General features: G+C 38.7%; 1 protein-coding gene across 1 annotated transcript in view; it reads right to left on the minus strand.

The window, feature by feature from the left end:
* TPH2 (tryptophan hydroxylase 2) overlaps positions 1 to 17,804 on the minus strand; it is a 49,021-nt gene that overhangs the window by 30,022 nt on the left and 1,195 nt on the right. The window contains exons 2-6 of the mRNA XM_026061764.1: positions 16,107 to 16,290; positions 15,901 to 16,001; positions 12,411 to 12,478; positions 5,912 to 6,108; positions 4,047 to 4,182 (exon numbers count right to left, since the gene is read on the minus strand). Coding sequence (XP_025917549.1) covers positions 4,047 to 4,182; positions 5,912 to 6,108; positions 12,411 to 12,478; positions 15,901 to 16,001; positions 16,107 to 16,275 — 671 coding nt within the window. The 5' untranslated portion in view covers positions 16,276 to 16,290. The remainder of the gene's footprint in view (positions 1 to 4,046; positions 4,183 to 5,911; positions 6,109 to 12,410; positions 12,479 to 15,900; positions 16,002 to 16,106; positions 16,291 to 17,804) is intronic.

The raw sequence follows: 17,804 nt of genomic DNA on the forward strand, positions 1-17,804 counted from the left end.
AAGGTACATGGGGACTTCTGTGTCACATGATGAAACAAACATGTTTCATGGAGGTTGACTTGAGACACAGTGGCGGCAACACAGACTGTGCACTCAAATTCCCTGTGCACCAGTATTTCTAGTCAATGTCTGTGAAACATGTTTGATATTTACAGTTGGCCAGAAACAATATGAGATATTATAGTTACATTAGGAAAAGTATTTGTATGCGTTTTCCACTGGTAAAGCTCATCCCTCTTTCTGAAAGTAAGATTGTCCCTCCCTTGTTCTTATATCACTGCATGTTCCTTCAGAGCATGGGAACTACCTGAACTCTTCTTTCCTGTTTTTCTTCAAAAATAGCTGGCAAGAAGTCTTTTATGATCTCTACACCCCTTTGCTCAATGATGTTCCAAGTCTAGCATGATGACTGAAGTTCCCTATCAGGGGACCCGTAGCTTAGTACTCCCTTCCTAACTGGAGCTCAGAAGTGAAAAATTGGCTTGCTCTGCATCCACCTCTTCGTTCAGGAGATGGTTTGCACCACTTGGGTGGATAATAATCAAAGGTTAATGACTCTTCTTTATTAATCCAGTTCCAGTCACAACAATTTCTTCCATCACCTCCTGGCAGGGAAACTGAGTTTGCAGTCTGATAGATACATCCAGAAAATTCCCAGTACCAAACAGAATTTACTAGATGACCCAATTCCCCTGACCATCACCTTCCAACACAGAAATGGGCCACAAAGTCACCCAGTGCAGAGCTTTAACTCCATTTCCCATCTTCACTGGAGAAATCAACACTAATTGCTGTCTGAACGCTTTACCTATGCCGCACTGCAACAGTGCAGAGATATTTAAGGTAACTTCATACCAGTAGTTCGGATAATGAGAGTAAAGAAGATACAGTGGGACTGACTTCAAGTTCCTGGCTTCACATAAGCATACTCGGCTTCAGGCAAGCTTCTACAGCTGCATCACTAGTATTGGTATCTGAGGTACTGTCCACATCCGTATCTACTTGTGCTGCAGTCACAACTCCCAGAAACACATAGAGCAAAGCTGGGGTATTCCTGGTTCTGCACTGGGACGCAGGCTCTTGGTATCACTTCCACCCATGCCCACAAAAACGGGAACAGACAAAGGCTAGTCCTATTAACTTGTCTATCTTGGCAAGGAGGGGAGGATGAGGAGGCAGAAGATATTTCTGTTCTGTCTTTAGCTTACTGATTTTTCTATAAAAACTACAAATAGTAATATTTTGAATGTGTAGTTACAGAGCGGCGAGTTTAAAATAAAAAATAAATGAACAACAACAACAGAAAACTTCCAGACAGAACCAGGAACTAGCATTGGGAATGGTCATAGGAGGCTCTTAGATTTCCCTGCCAGTCTGGCCCTTTATAGATAGTCTAAACAATATAATTCTTTGCTTAACTACCAGGCTTGATTCTTTTGTTTTGTTTTATTCAGAAAATAATTAAGTTCCTTTAATTTATTCACACACATTGCTCAAAGAAAATAACATTTTCGTAATGCACTTTTCACAGCAAAAGATTTTTCTTGGAGTAAATTAGTTAGTAGAACAGAGGAAATCTATACAGTTCTGTGAATGCAGTAGAAACATAATGAAACCCAGGAAGAAATGTTTTTAAATGCATATAGTAGTGATAGAGATCAAGCAAAGTGAATTCCCTAATTGCATCTAGCTCTATAGTCTGGGTGTTAAGTCTGATGGAAAGCCCATTGAAGTCAATGGGAGTCTTTTTATCACGTTTATATCATTGAAATACCACATTCACAGATCCAGGACCTGCAGCAAACCTCATTATGTCGCCATATATCAACTAACAGATCCGAAGGGATTGCAGCTACTACAGAGGATGAAGAAATGCCCCCACTCAAGTCAGTGGTAGTTTTGCCACTGACTACAACAAAGCCAGGATTTCACTCTGCATGTCTGGTAACGCTTACTATATGCAGTATATTATGAAAAATCACACACAGTTTAAAAGGGCTTTTCAAAAATTTCCTATGGAGTTCATTGTAGTGAGCATACATTATTTCATTTATGTAATTTCTGAACAAGTCGGTCTGTAGGAAGAGAGCAACATTATTAGAGAATGACAACGTAATTCCTATATTAGTCATATTTAGAGCTGTTAAGACCATAACCTGGATTTTTAAGTTCAGTCCAAATAAGGAACAAGAATCTTCATTCTAATTCAGCTACTATTACTATACAGTGACTTGTAATACACCATGACCAGAAAGGTTATTAAAAAAAAAAAGTTGCAGCTACTACTAAACATCAGCAATGATACGCTGCATAATTCTGTGTGTAAGCAGCATCCTGAAAAATAGAGGTCACAAATACACAAATCAATGAAGCAGACACCATCAGCAAAAACATACACACACTTGATTGTTTCCTGGAACATGTTCCTTCCTTTGTCTCTGTTGGTGTTACGTACCTAAATCCCCTATCAACAGATGGAAATAAAGTCCTAGTTTATATTAAGTTAATAAATGTCATCATCCCTCTGCTGAGCATTACCAGGTGTGGCAAACTGAGATACTGGCTTACCACTGGAAAGGAAATCATTAGTGCAAAGCCTGGTACTACCTAAGTATAATTTCTTTACCTGAAATATCTACAGATCTCTTCAGATAGAACAGAAGAGGCCAGCATCACACTTCCAATCCCTTTTTTCAGGATTCTACATTTTAGCAATTTTGCCTAATAATTGCTGAGATTAAAGTTCTAAATTACTGAGATGACAGAAGTGAGTGAATTCTTTCAGGGATTGCCACCAATTTCCTAATAGAAACATGCATCACAAAACCAGCCTCACAGCACTTTAGCAGACTTTGCTTTGCTCACATGCTGAGGAAAAAAGTAGATATGTGTATAACAGCACCACCTGGTGACTCCTGCTAGAATAATATGTTAAAGCATTGTTGGAAACAGCTTAATATGCAGTTCCCTTAATCTTTTTATATCCAAAAATGTTATTGCATATTTTCAACAGGCTATTCATGAAATCAAAGCAAGGCATGTGTCCAAACGTTTATAAGACTGGAGCTGAATATATATGGATGTGTATATATATGTGTCTACATGTATATGCGTATAAAATATATAAACCCTTTCTGTAAATTTTGGCAAAAATAAAACACACCAAAATAGTACTAGCTGAATAAACAACAGCCACCATTTCATGCTAATGGTCTCATGACCGATTCACTGCATAAACACCATTCCCGTGGTTTACAAGATCTGCAGATGCCTTTGGTGAAAATACCTCTATACTACCTGACTGTCATGTACTGTTCTGTTATTACCGCACAGAGCACACAGCATATAATACAAGGCAAAGAACAAAATTGCTTGAATTTTTTTCTACTTTTCATCAAGATCCCAAACGCCAAAAGATTTCATCCAAAACTTGAAATATTCTGTTTTGGAAAAGCTACAGTGCAGTCCCATGAAAGTCATAGTTAAATGTCTCTTATTTCCGTTATGTTCTACATCACCAGCTTCGTATCTAACATCCTCTTTGGGTAAGAGAGCAGTATCTCATGGCTTGATCGTGCTGTATCATGGGAAACAAATAAAGTTCAGCTGGGGAATGTGGCCCAAAGAGAGAAATGGGGACTTCAGAAGACCAAATTATAATCTGAAAGCAATTTTTTTCAAGGAATTCATGTTTTCTTTGTTTTGTTTTTTAATTTCTTTATTTCCCCCACTGGAAATTAAGATTTTAGACACTTTTTCAAGATGTTTATTGTAGAATGGGGGAAACTCCATTTTCCACTGAAAAACAACTCAGAATTTTTTGACCCATCATATAAATAACAGTCATTTAAGTATAAAGTCCAAGAAGAAGCTTTTGGATGAAATTCCGGCCCCATCAAAGTGAAGGGTTTTGTCACTGACTTCAGTGTAACTAGACTTCTACCTTTGTGGGAAGGCTCCTCTTCTCAATCTTAGCAAATGCAATTGGGTCCTTTAAGAATCCAGTAAGCATATTTTTTAGTACTAAAGCTAACACAGAAACTTACGGTTCTGGTGTGTAGAGAGGATCTGAGCCATGTCGTATATACTGAGTACAGTGAAAAACTCTATATGCTAATCCAGCTAAAAAATCTCGGGGAGACAGGTATCCAGCAACTGGTCTCACTGTGAAGCCAGACCTTTCTGAAGTGAAGGAGATAATGAAAGACCATATTATGATCATATTAAGTATCTCTATACCAATTTCTGAGGACAGGTAATGATCTGTAGTTAATGATTCAATCAGAAGCATGACACCAAAAATCTTGGCTAAAGATCACCATATGTAATTTTCACCTACTATGTACAAGAACTGTTTTGCATTGCTAGCATATGTTTAATAAAAACAGCTTGAGGTAATTAAAAGTTTGTTTTAATAACTTTATCTAGAAAAGAAGATAAGGGTATGCATAAGTGATGCTCTCAAATCACAAAGTATCTGATTTTCATGTCCAGTACCAAATAGGAGAGAAGTTTCCAAAACAAGATAACTTCTGTAAAAATATTGCAAACTAACAGAACAGAATAGGATTAAACCAAAAATGTCATAAGTTTTACAGATAAAATACTGTCTTGTGACAATAAAATACTGACTTTCATATTTGAGATTCTCATTTAAATATTTAACAAAGTATTCCTTTGTCAGATTAGTCCCAGTAGGGAATTATTTCAGACTCAGTGACTTTGAAAAGGACATTTCTCTCCCAAATTCATTCTTTACTCTTTCAGGTGTTTACAGGAAAATGCTCCAAGTTTATCTTCCACAGGCTGTTGTATTTAGTCTGAAAACATATTTCTGAAAGAAGTATGGTTTTTTTAAGTTTCTAGTTAGGGAAAAAGAATCTATATACTTTGGTATCATTCCTTAGAGACTGGAAGACAACATATGAGGGACCCAGGACACAACCAAACTCAAAGAGTGATCAGTAAATGCAGGTGATCATAAACAAGAATTAAGGATGAAGAAGGGAATGGGGAAAGTAAATCTTTCATTACAAATTTTGTGTGTTTTTTAGTTAAAAATTTTCCATTCACATTTGAGACAAAAATTTTGCAAATTTTTTTCATAACACTAGGAGTATAAATATCTTTTTTTCCACGTATACATATCTGTATTTTAGTTCTGAGCTCCTGGAATTTGTCCAAGAGGATTAAGGCACAAGTGCATGCATTGGAAAGGACCCTTGAGGAGAAGAAAGAATCAGAATGCTGACAGCTTGCCTCTCTAGGGTTAAAACCAGCAGGCTCATGTCTGCCACTTCTCCTTCCTTATGAAATAAATTTTGACTACCTATGAAAAAGAAGGGCGTTTTTGCATTTTCAAACTTAAATAGGTAATATCCTGATCCCTTAAAAATGACATGAAAGAGAAGTGCCTCATGTTTAGTAAGGGCACACTTCATGTACAACAATGTGCCAAACCTGCTCTCTTTTTAAAATTTTGTTATCTATATATTTTATTCCTCCTTTTAACCGCCTGGATATTTGTTATCTAGACATTTATCCCTCATTTTAACTGTCTGGATATTTGGGAGATGCACACTGTGGTAATCAGAAGAGCAGAGCTAATTCAGCTCTTTCTTTTGATCATACTGAAAAACTTTTCTCCCTGTGCAGGATAATATTATGTGATATGTGATTGACTACATAATTCCTCTCACCTTCTTACTACATACATGCAACTATCTCAACTGAACAAATTCTCTCCCATGGAGAACGTAAAAAATATATATAAATATATATATACTTTGGTCTAAACCAAAGCCCACTGGCAATACTGGGAGTCCTTTTCTCCTATGCGCTTTGTATTTCATACCAATGGAAAAGAGTGTTTTCAAGAAACCATATCTATTGATGAACCAGAATGTCTTACCTTTAAGAAAAATAGAAACATCTTCCAGTTGAGGCACATTATCCTCTCTATATCCACAGTACTTGGTCAGCAGAGGAAAGTTTTTTAAATATTCACGACAAGCATGGGTGGGATAGAGTTTACTGAGTTCCCTAAATACCACCCCCCACGTTTTAATTTCCTCAGCTGTGTACTCCACTCTGGGAATGGGTTGACCACTGTAAAAAATAAAATAATACAAAAATATGTTTGAACACAACCAGGTTCTAGACTGGCAAAATATCTGTAAATATCTGTTATTTAAATAAGACAGACAAGCCTATTAAAAACTGATTATTTAAAAAATGACTATATGCTTTTTTCCTAGAATTTCCTCTTGATGATCTCTATATTGTACAATTACATTTATTTCTTAAGAATTTAATTTATTTCTTATTAAAAAACAAGACTATTTCTTATTTTTGTGCATATCATAGTAGAAAGATGGACTTCTCATACCATACAGTGTTTTTATATCAGAGTAATATTTCTGTTTGTCACCACTGGTGCCTTTGTAAATAAGTAGCTCAAGATCCTGCTGCAGTTTCAGCCCTGCAGTTTACTGATGCATATTCAGTAAAACCATCAGTAGTCCTATGCATTCTTTAAAATACAAAACATTATGCACAGAGCATCATTACTTAGCATTTTATGAAGTGAATATTAGGTAATTACATAGATGTTTACAATATGTGGATGCGATTAAAAATACGTATTTATTGTTCAGACTCTTGTTTAAATTTGAAGATATGTTTAGAACTGCAGATTTACTCTGTCAGGACTACATCATGAGGAAGCTCATCTCACAGCCAACAGCCTATCCTATGCAAAACTAAGCCTCTGAATCCATCTTTTTTTAACTTTTTAACATTAAACTTTTTATTCTCCACAATTCCTCTTCCTCCTCCCCCTTATGCAGATGCATAGAAACTGCAAAGCAGGAGACTTCCAGGGTGCCTCCTTGCCTGCTAATCTGCCTCTGACATCCAAGATTTGCCCTGAGTGGTTCTAGTTAATTTAAAACTGACTGACTGTGTGAAGAGTGTGAAGGGGTCCTTCCAGTTTGCACTGCCCGGTATTTAGCTCTATGGAATCTCCCACACCATGCTCATAAGCCATCATCTCACATAATAAATTACCCCTAGAAACTTTATAATCTTCCTCTAGATTTAACATTCACAACCTGTGAAATCTGCTTTCTCCTCAGGTATCCCTCTCCTTTCCCAGACCTTAACCAAGTACAGATTAACAAAGGGATTAACAGGATACCCTCCCACCCCCTCTCTCCTGCTCCGCTGCCACAGGGCTGGCAACTCCGACACTCCCAGCTCAGTGCTGCAGCTTCCTCCCCCAGCTCCTCAGTCCCAGACACCAGACTCGGTCGGCTGGGCTGCCGAACAGGGGTATCAGGCCCGGGGGAGCCCAGAGCAGCAGGAGAGCTGCAGTGCTGGTCTGTCACTGAGAGGGGTCTCCTTCCCAGGTATCACCAGTTCATCATTCTATCTCCATCATATGATGCAAAGACAACAAACCCTCATGTCACACGTAATTGCAGTCCCTATATGCATGTGAGAAGAACTTCTGCCCTACCTTAATTTGTGGTTGTCCCTTTGTCTTTATTGAAAAATAACTATTTAAACCCCCTGCCTTTCACTATATCAAAGTATTTTGATCCTTGGCAGCATCTGTCAGTCAAAGGCTACTTTGTATGAAGTACTTATGCTTGTTAAATACTCACTGAACATTCAATACATTAAATCTTCTTGTTCCCCTTCAGCCACTCTTTTGCAGACATGACAAGAATTGCAACACGTTAGCGAAGCATTTCTCACCAACAGAAGCTGCACTGGGTCTAAACGCATTGTGTGGTGGGAGTCAAACCTTCCTATCTTGTATCTGTCTTCACCTTTACACTCTATCAACCTTAAGCTGCCTGCCTGCTTGTGGAAAGCGTAACACAGCTATTTTAAATTGTATTATACACAAGTGGACACCAGGCAGCTGTTCCACCCACGTGGGGCTGCCAAAATACCGTGCAGTAGCCATGTCCCTTTTCCTTAGACCTGACCACTACTATGGATATTGTCAGTATGGGTCAGCGCAGGCCCAGCAATGCTGAAGAAATCTATGCACCAGTGGGAAAATTCAACTTACTATTTAGCCTGTCGCTAGAGAGGTATAACAAGAACAAGCATCTGAAGCTTATTCACTGCTCACCAGCAGGTTTATAACTTAGTTATTGTTTCAACTAATTCACCTGGTACTGAAATAAGGTTCAATGGGCATGTATTCCTTAATAGAATTTATGCCTAGGAAAGCCAATCTTATTTCCAGCCCATCAAGATATGGCTTTCTTTACCCAGAAGATCAAGAGAGCCAGACTTGAGGGAGGACCCACACCATTCTCACTCAGCTCTGCAAAACTCCATTTCCTCCTACTTAAAGTTAGACCCACCTTGTGCTCAAACATCCAGTAATTCACATGAATGGACAGCCTGCATACCCAGTTTTCTTGTGGCTGAATACGATGACTTTCCAGGCTAACCTAACTTGAATTTTTATTTCCCCTTATTAAAATAGGGTCTTTCCATTTTGCCATGGTCATGAGTTATCAAGTCATATTATAAATTCCCTCTATAAACTTTGTATTTCTCCTCCTGCTTTAATCTTCACAACACTTTTGCAATCCCTAATCAGTCTCAGAGGACTAATTAGCAAGATTAACACATCTCCTCTAACTTTAAGATAGAAACTAAGCGAAGCAGGGAGAAACATTTATTTTTTGGTCCACTTATTTCATGCAGCTGATTTTCATTGCTGTACTTTATTAACATCCCTTTCCCTTTAACACCTAGCACCAGAAAATCCCTAATTCTCCAGGTTCACTTCTCAGTGTTTTTCTCTCTCACTCCCTCTCCCCCCTACTGAGGCCTCTTTATGTTCAACCAAAGCAGAATGTCTACTGCTATAGAACAACAGGAATTCATAAAGGAAACACCAAACAGGGACTTTTCCACTCAACAATTTTTGACAGAGCTAATTTTTTGTAGGCAAATCTCTTCACTATTGTTTTAAGGAACTGAGTTTTTTTTAACACTGGAAAATGAAAAGGAGAAACACATCAAACCTCAGCTAATGACTAGGTAGGTCACTTACCTAGGATATGAGCAACAGAGGTTCAAGAGAATGCTCTGAATTTGGTCTCCAAGGAAAGCAGTCTTTATAACATAGAATTGTTAGCTACACTGGGGTGAAGCGCTCTCAACATTTCCTGCCAAAGCTGCTCTTTTTTGTATAAATAAGTAAATAGTCATTAGGCCAGAGAAGAGTCTGACAAGACTGCAGCGTAGTCTCAGGACATCCAGATTAATTCTGAATTCACCAACATGGGTGGCAGAAACAGTTTAGCTGTAGAAGCACAGAGTCCTTCACGAGCTAATTTACCTTTCCTCCATGCAGCTTAGACTGAGCTCCAGGTTGCTGAGGGTGAAGGACTCCCTGGGCTGTCTCCACAGAGCAGACAGATATACTTAGACAGAGACTGACTGCCCAGCAGATACGGCACTCCAGTGGGGTTAAGATAACTAGTTCTAACTTCAGCAGACCTGAGGAGTTAGATGAGATGCTGCCACATCTCGGTAACTGCTACAGTTACCGGCCTATCAGCTGTTTTGTGGTCCCTGACTAAAAAGTATTTAAAGTATCTTGATTTCACTCTTCTGATAATAAGGGGAAAAGTTGAAAATCTTTTAAATGTTTGAAAGCATCAGTGGGACAAGGAGGGTATTTTCTGAGCAGCTTTATTGAAGTACAAGATCTGGCCATCAAATAACCCCTGTTTTGGCTGCTTTGATTTTTGTAATTTGCCTGCAAAAATGGTTGTTGAGCCTCCAAAATCTAAAGAAGCAAAAGAATTTTTCCTTCCCTTTGTTGTATCTGTTTTTCTGGGAATACACAGGATTACTCTAAGTGATTTTGTGAAAAGAGGTTTCCCACTGCTTCGGGGGGGGGGGGGGAATCTTTGGGGTAGAAGACCAGCAACTGCCTAGTGAGCCAGCAGCATGATCTTTCCAGTAGTTAGGCATCTTAGTGGGGAAGAGGGAGGAAGATGCTTCCAGCAATTTAGCAGCTGTGAAATACATGGCACTACTGTTACTGTTATGGGTAAATGGAGTATGATCTGAGTTTACTGAAGGAGTTCTAGAAGTGCACATAGCCTGCCCTCATCCACAGGTATCTGCTTGACATTTTATACTACAATAAAAGCTAGTCAAGAAGAAGAACTATCTCAATCAGTTGAAAACAAAAAAAAACCCTGTCTCTGTCCATTTTTCAAATATAAGTGAACTTAGGACTTACCCAGTCAGCAGAGAGAGCAAACTGCAGAGCCTGGGAAGTTTCTCCAACAGCCACCAGCCTGCCCCCAGCAGGCAGAAGCTCAGTGTGCTGGATGAATGTCAGAAGCACCCAGCTAAACAAATGCCACCACGGGGCAAAAGAAAGGGGAACCTACGCTAGCACTTAGTAATCTGTTAGATTGGTAATACCATAAGGATACGACTGGACAACAGTAAAGGAAGAAGAAATCAGGATAATATGGTCACAATGCACAGTTTATGTTGTTGTCCCCCCCAGCCTTCCACAGCCCATGTATTAGCTTCATAATAAAGAACAGAAAAGCAGAACCAAATAATCTTTAAAAACCTGTTTTTGAGTTGCTTCCTGCCAAGATGTGCCTTTTATGCAGGGTGAAAAAAATGTTGTCTTTTATATTTTTTAAACAACGTAGGTAGAAATCTCAAAAGAGAAAAATGAAAAATCTGAAAAAGTATGGTAAGATTGAAAAGAACATGAAATTAGTATGTTCTTTTCATTGAGAATGAGGGTTTAGGCCTGTTACAAATAAAATTAAGAGTATGACCGGGGTCAGTTAAATGCTTATGTGACAAGAAAATTACAACACAGCAGGTATTTGTAGGTAGTGCAGAAAGTTTTCTAACTTCCAGGGATGGTAACAAATTGGAAATACTGGCTTGATCTGGAAAGATAAAATTCAATGAGAAAATATGTGCACTGTATTTGTGCTCAGACACCAGCACCAATAACTACAGAAATATCTACTGACTGAATTCTGAGAAGTTTAGAGCTGTATTGGCAAAATTAATAAAAGGCATTTTGCAACATACAGTGTATTAAGAAAATGAAAAGAAAATAATAATTCCCTTCTCTAGTGAGTTTGTCTAACTACAGCTTTCTTAGTTTTGGATCAAATCCTGGGATCCTATGAGTTCTTTCTTAAAGTCAGCGATACTGTTCCTCATTAAAGAATGAACAAAAATCAAATTAGAATTTCAGGCTTCAGCCTGAAAGCTGAGACCCTGAAAGTCTACTGGCTCTGTGGAAACTACCAAGGTATGGGGAAAAAAAGCATACGTATATTTATATATGTCATGGAGGCAGCTAATTCTCCCAGGCCCTTTGGAATAAGAAAATCTCTAAACCACAATTGTACCATGATACAAACGCAAGGATTTTTCACAAAACACCACATATAAACAGCATCCAGGGGTTCCAGACTCTTTCAGAGGGCACCGCACACCCTAATGCCAAAGAAATTCCTTTAGTCACAATCCATATTGAGGTTAGGACTGTACAGGTCATCTACTCTCTTCAGTAATCAGAAATCATCCTAGTAGTAAAACTAGAAGTAATAATTCTTTTTTGTCATGGATTCAAATGTTGTTCCTTACCTTGTGTGGCCTGTACAGCAGGAGATTTTCCTCCCTTCTCTCTTGGTTCTCTGCATTAGGAGTGTCATATATGCAGTATCCTGTGCAACAGCATACTGTTGCTCCTACCCCAAGAAGCTCACCCTTAGTCAACAGGTAGTTTCTGAGGCTCTGAACATCCTCAGGACTAGACTCATGTCCTGGTTCAACTTTGGCAGGTAGGAATGTGATTCATTTAATAATTGTGACAGAAGTGAAGCTTGTCTGAACAGTGGGAAGCACATGGTGTGCTCTACGTACAACACTTTTTTCTGGGCGCCATTCCAGGTATGTATAACAGTTCTCCTCACAATGGGCACAATTTTCTTTGTCTCAAGTAGCAAGTAACAGTTTGGTGTTCTGTGACCAGGCTCTAGCCCACGTAGGGACACTGGATATGTATGATTCTGTGGTACATCAGTTTGTCATTAAGGCACTGCATTTTGCATTTGCAAAACAATTTCTTAAGTTCAACGAGCTATGAAAAAAAAGCTTAAAAGGTAGCACTTACCTTCCAAACTCTTTACTTGCCTGTATCTGTACTGAATTTGTAACAGGATTGCAAGCATTAAGTTTGTCAATTATAGCCTACACTAAATCGGTCAAAGTTTAAAGGCTCGCTTTGTCTACTGCAAAACTTCATCCTGCAGAATGAAGTGCAGCATGAATTCTAACTAGTCAGCAGCACAGGGAAAAATTATAACAGTACTTACTATTTATAGCTCATGGCGACATCCACAAAGTATTTTCTTCTCTGTCGATAGACGTTGTCTTTGAAGCCCTTAAGCAAGAAAGAAGAGATTAATTTATAATAAAGACAGAAAATTAGCTGTAAGAGCTACAAAATAAATCATTAAAGTGTTTATTTAGTGCCTAATTATATTGTATTCTGATTAACATCACCTACTGGACTGTAAGAGAAAATAAGTTAGTGCTTTTTTCTGCCACAGGAGTATTTTCAAGACAGGCTTGTACACAGGTACAGCCAGGCATCCAAAATGTTACAAAACAGGAATTTTTTTCTTGCCATTCATCTCACTCAGATTTTTCTTGACCTAAATGGAGAGCTACATGCAGTCACAAAGCAGAATAATTGATGTATCCTTAATACATCTTTCATCACTAGAAAACTAAAGTGCCCAAAGTTCAGAAACAACTCATTTTGAAGATGCTACTTCGGCAGTTGCCATCTTAACTAACATATCAGGGACTGAACCATCAGCTTCTGGCAGTAAATATGCACATTGCTCCAATCTGAGTTACAGAGGCAAGGCTCTACCTCATGGGCTGTAGCAGGCTCATACCCTTTGCATATTAAGTACAAAGCAGCTGTACAACATACACACACACATCAGTCACTTATAGCCCTGTCAGCTATTCAAAACTAAAACAAGATCTCTTCTATACCTATAAAAGATTTAGACACTTCAGGTTTGGGGCTCCAAAAGAGCTATCTATTTTCAAGACAGGACTGCCAACCTCCTGAAGATGAAAAAGGGTAAACAGTTAAGTAAGTTCCACACTTAACAGCCCCAAAAGTGCATTTAAGTTTCCCTTAGTCACAAATGGAAAGTAAATCACATTTTCCTCTTACAGCTCGCATGCACAAACACAAGCCATTGAAGGGAATGAAAAGATAATGTCTTTTGATTCAAAAGGCTTGCATAAACTTTAGGAAATTCTGAGAGCTATTGTAACTGCCCTGTAACAGAAGTTGTGCTGCTGGGGCAGACTAAAGGAGAATATAAAAGGACTGCAGAAAACCTTCAGGCCTCCACTCTCAAACAGGGAAGCAGAGGTCTTATAACATCCTTCAGATACTAGATGACTTTTTTTCTTCCTTGGCATCCATCTGGCTATGGACTTGTTGTCCATACCTATAAAGAGATCAGCTGCTTCATAATGTCTAGGTTCCTCAAACATTTGCCTTATCAGACCCTGCATTTTTGTGGCCTGCTTTAAATGGGGCATAGCACTTCCCCTGCAAAACACTAGAGAAGAGTCCAGAATGACTATGACAAGTTACAATGAATGCTCCCTACACGTAAAAGCTTTTTGACAGGCAAAAAGTTCCTGAAATTTGGGGAAGTCTCCTTGTCTGCTTAATACCTTTTGACATAAGCACTGAATTACTCAGCTGCAGACCATTCACTAGACCAAAAGGGATGGGAGACAGCACAGGTGATTTAAAAGTCTGTCATATGTAATGAAATTGAGTCTGGAACCATTAACCAGTATGGAGTGAGTTAGAAGCTAAGGTGGTGCTATGCTGGTTCTGTAATAAGATAATTCTTTGGCCCCCTGGCATCTACACACAACCACCAAGGAACAGAGCAGGCACCAGAACTGGGCTGTGGAAGGCCAATCACAGTTTTTATAGTTTTTCCCCATCTTCAATACCTAGTATGCTGCACAGAATAACAAATGGTGTGTAAATTATGTTTATAACAGTTCCCCCAAGTGTAAAATATATATTCACATAATGCAAATGTCTTTTTTCATTGTCTATAAAACTGAAAGCAGATTTTCAGCAGAGCACTCACGTATTTAATGAAGGCACCAGCTCAGAACATAAAACAGTATCAAATTGCCCGTCACAATCATCAACTCAAGGCTAGAATGAGTTGCCATTAAGACTGAAATGCCACTGTTTGAACCAAATTACTGTTAGCGGTTGAAGGTAATCAACAGAGTTTTCCATTCTGAGAAAACGCTAGGTAAATCCTAGTTTGTCATCAAGAAGTACACATCAGAAATCAGGATCCAAGCATATGCTCCCCTAACTGTAGGCCTACACTGTGGGAAGGGCTCACATAGGCTAGAGATGGCTGGGAACCAAGCACAGCACTTATGCTTTTCAGGGCTGATACGGCAGGCGGGAGCCAGCAGGGACAGGAAAGTGGGGCTCCCAAGAGACATCATGACGGCCAGCATCTGATGTCAGTTTGCCTGTGTGTGCACGGGTGAGCGTCTGTGTGTGAGCCCCTGCCATGGCAGCTACAGAAGCTGTGGAGTGGCTAGGACAGAAGGCAACGGTTTGACTGCTATTTCTGCACTGCGCAGAGAGCCCTCAACACAGGGCCAGCGGGAGTACTTGCCTCTCATCAGCCAAAGGAGTCAGCAGGAAAGAGGCTGCACAGGCATTGCCATATCATGGTACAACATGGATACATCACTAGAGAGTCCCTTACGCTGAAGTGATCTTTCTGGAGTCAGCTACAATCTCTTCAGGGCCATTTTTCACTATCTTGGACAATACCAAAAAAAAAAAAAAAAAGTGTGACAAAAAACAGAGGAAACTATCACCTACAGCTGCAGTTTAATCTTCTTCTATTACAACATAGTCCTTACAGTCAGGTATCTTAGCTCACTGCTTACTACTTTCTTCTGGAAGTTTCCTACAATATCAGTTTAACCCAACTTCTTTTACTTTGGAGTAGGAGTGAATACAGTTAGCAACCATCAGTAACTTTCAGCCAAGGGGTCCAAAAGTGGAAACTTCGATTTGTAAGAAGTAAAAATATTCTAACACAAATTCTTGCAATCATCTGCCATCTAACAACTCAAAGGTTAAGCATTAACAAAGATAAGCCAAGAGAAAGCAAAAAAACAAAACAAAACTTTTTTTTGCCTTTTGCATTGAGTACATTGGTACTACTGCGGTATATGGCTTGTGTGAAACGCAGACTTGCCTCCTGTCGCTGAAGTCAGGAAACAATGTGAGACACATTGCCATCTGCTGCATTCATGCAGAAACAGGAACATGTTGCACTGTTTTATTTTGTAATTCTCTCCCGAGTGCTCAGAAAGCCTTCCCTCATTCTTTCTTCTCTGCCACCTTTACTGATATCAATTCTTATCTCTCCTTGTGACAGAACCTAAGGTCACACTGATCCAAATTCTTCAGAGTCTGAAAGCTTCTACCAACCAGCTAATTAAAAACAAATAAGTGAAAGCAGTACAAAAGGGAACAAAGTTGCTCAATAGTGAGTAAGTTTTGCAGAGGACCTCCTTTTTTCCATGTGCCATTACAGAAAAAAAATTAATTCACTGAAAACATTAAAGAGAACTTACAGACGTTTGCACCTTCTGAAAACCATGTACTCAAAAAAGTATTCAAAATGAGTAGTCAACAGACTTCTTATTTGACTGACTAAACAACCTGAACAAATTATCTACAATACAGTTTTACGTTACACTTACAGGGTGATCTGCATCCAGCTCAGATCCATACATTAAAACTCTCTGTGAGCATTTGTCCAATTCAGATATCTTCCGGGGGAACCAAGGGACACAGTCGAGATCTGTAGAAGACAGAATGTGAGCTGAATGTACTGAAGGGTATTACCGAGATACCTATGCAAAATGTTTGTCAGTGTCTAAACTGAATAATGTAAAAGCAGCCTTGCCTTCCTCATCAGTCCAGATGTTTTCTGGTGGATTAAGAGATACGATGTTAGTTTGAAACTTGAGCAGCTGGATTAGTTCATTAAATTCTTTCTTACTGCAGTCACAGTCCACAAAAATTTCTACCTCCGAGTTCCTTCGCTTGGATTTTCTTGATTCAATATGAACCATACTCACATGTTTCTCCTGTGGAAAGATGAAACAATGGATGAAACATAGACATTTCATCTAGAACAGTAATATTGATGGCATGTTCCTCAGGAAAGTTTTCCCCAGTTATTAAAAGACGTTTTCAGTAAAAGTACTCATATATACCTACTCAGTTAATTAGTGTTGCTTAATAAATATTAAAGACAAAAAAGTCCGTATACTGAATGTAAAAATAACTTTCTTCATTAAGTAAATATACTAGTATTAACTGATGATTTAATTTTATTTACCAAGGCAAAGGACGATATTACATTCTAATCATTAAAAAGAAAAAAATTGGTTTGCTATAAATATGAAATGCAATTTTATTAGGCAATGTGCATGATCATAACGTTAATTTAACTGAATTTTAATGTGTTTAAGTAAATAGACACTATTAAAAATGTATTACTTTAGTATCTTTTGCAAACACTTGAGGGAGAAAATATTTCTTTGAGGATAATTATATTTCAGTCTTCATCTACTTTTCTTTCACTAATTCTGAATGACCAGAAGTGATAATAGTAATAAAATGAATATCTAGTTCAATTTATTACAATTACCCCATCAGAACTAAGTTAGACAAAAAACATGGATGTGAAACTAGTTTTATCATGAAAACTTTCCTTTGGGGTATCTCTCCCACCACAACTAGTGGTCTCTTAAGAGTGTCATACAAGAGACAACCATAATGTGTTAAAGCTAACCTGATCTAGTGTTGTAAGTCCTGCTTTAAACAGGAGGTTGGACTAGATGATTGCTTTCAACCAACACTTTTATTGATTCTTTGATTTTACCTTTTTTCCCCCCAGCCACAAACCCTCTCTTACTTTTGACAACTTATCCCTCCACCTGCTCAGCAATGCCAATAAAAGTTTTTTGACTTCCCAAATGGGGTGAAGCCTGTGCTTGTATTTCCACTTGCCTGCCATATTTTATATAAATGTCTGTTCCAGGTGAAAGTCCCCTCTGGTACAGCCAACCAGCACTCTGCTTTTACACCTCTGGATCTATTGCAGTACGTAATTCTTCCACTGGCCACTTCCATAAGGTATGCATAAGATAAATATCCTTAGCTAACCCATTCACATAACAAATTCACAGAAGGAAAACCCTCCACTTTGTACATGCTATTTGTAGAATAGCAGATTAGAAAAACAAGCAGAATCATTTTGATGACTTATTCCTGAATAACATAGGCCCAGGATGCCCCTGCACGTTCTTGGCTGGCAAAGAGCTAACAATTTTTACATTCTCTTGGAAAGCAGGAAAAGTGGGTTTGATCTCCCACGGGCTGAGTAGATTACAAAAACCTGCTCTCACCCTTACAGCGTTTGAATTGCTAAGTTAATACATGAATAGAGGTGATAGCTCTGCAACATCCTCCGGCCATGTTTTAAAAGACCAGAGTGAATTATGCACTTGTTCCCAAAAAGGGAGGGTTGATTTGTAAGGCCAGGATTTCAAGGGTGAACCCATTCAGGCATTTAAGCCAGAGCTGCAGTTAGACA

Source organism: Apteryx rowi, unplaced genomic scaffold, assembly GCF_003343035.1.
Source record: "Apteryx rowi isolate R43461 unplaced genomic scaffold, aptRow1 scaffold_185, whole genome shotgun sequence".
NCBI lineage: Eukaryota > Metazoa > Chordata > Aves > Apterygiformes > Apterygidae > Apteryx > Apteryx rowi.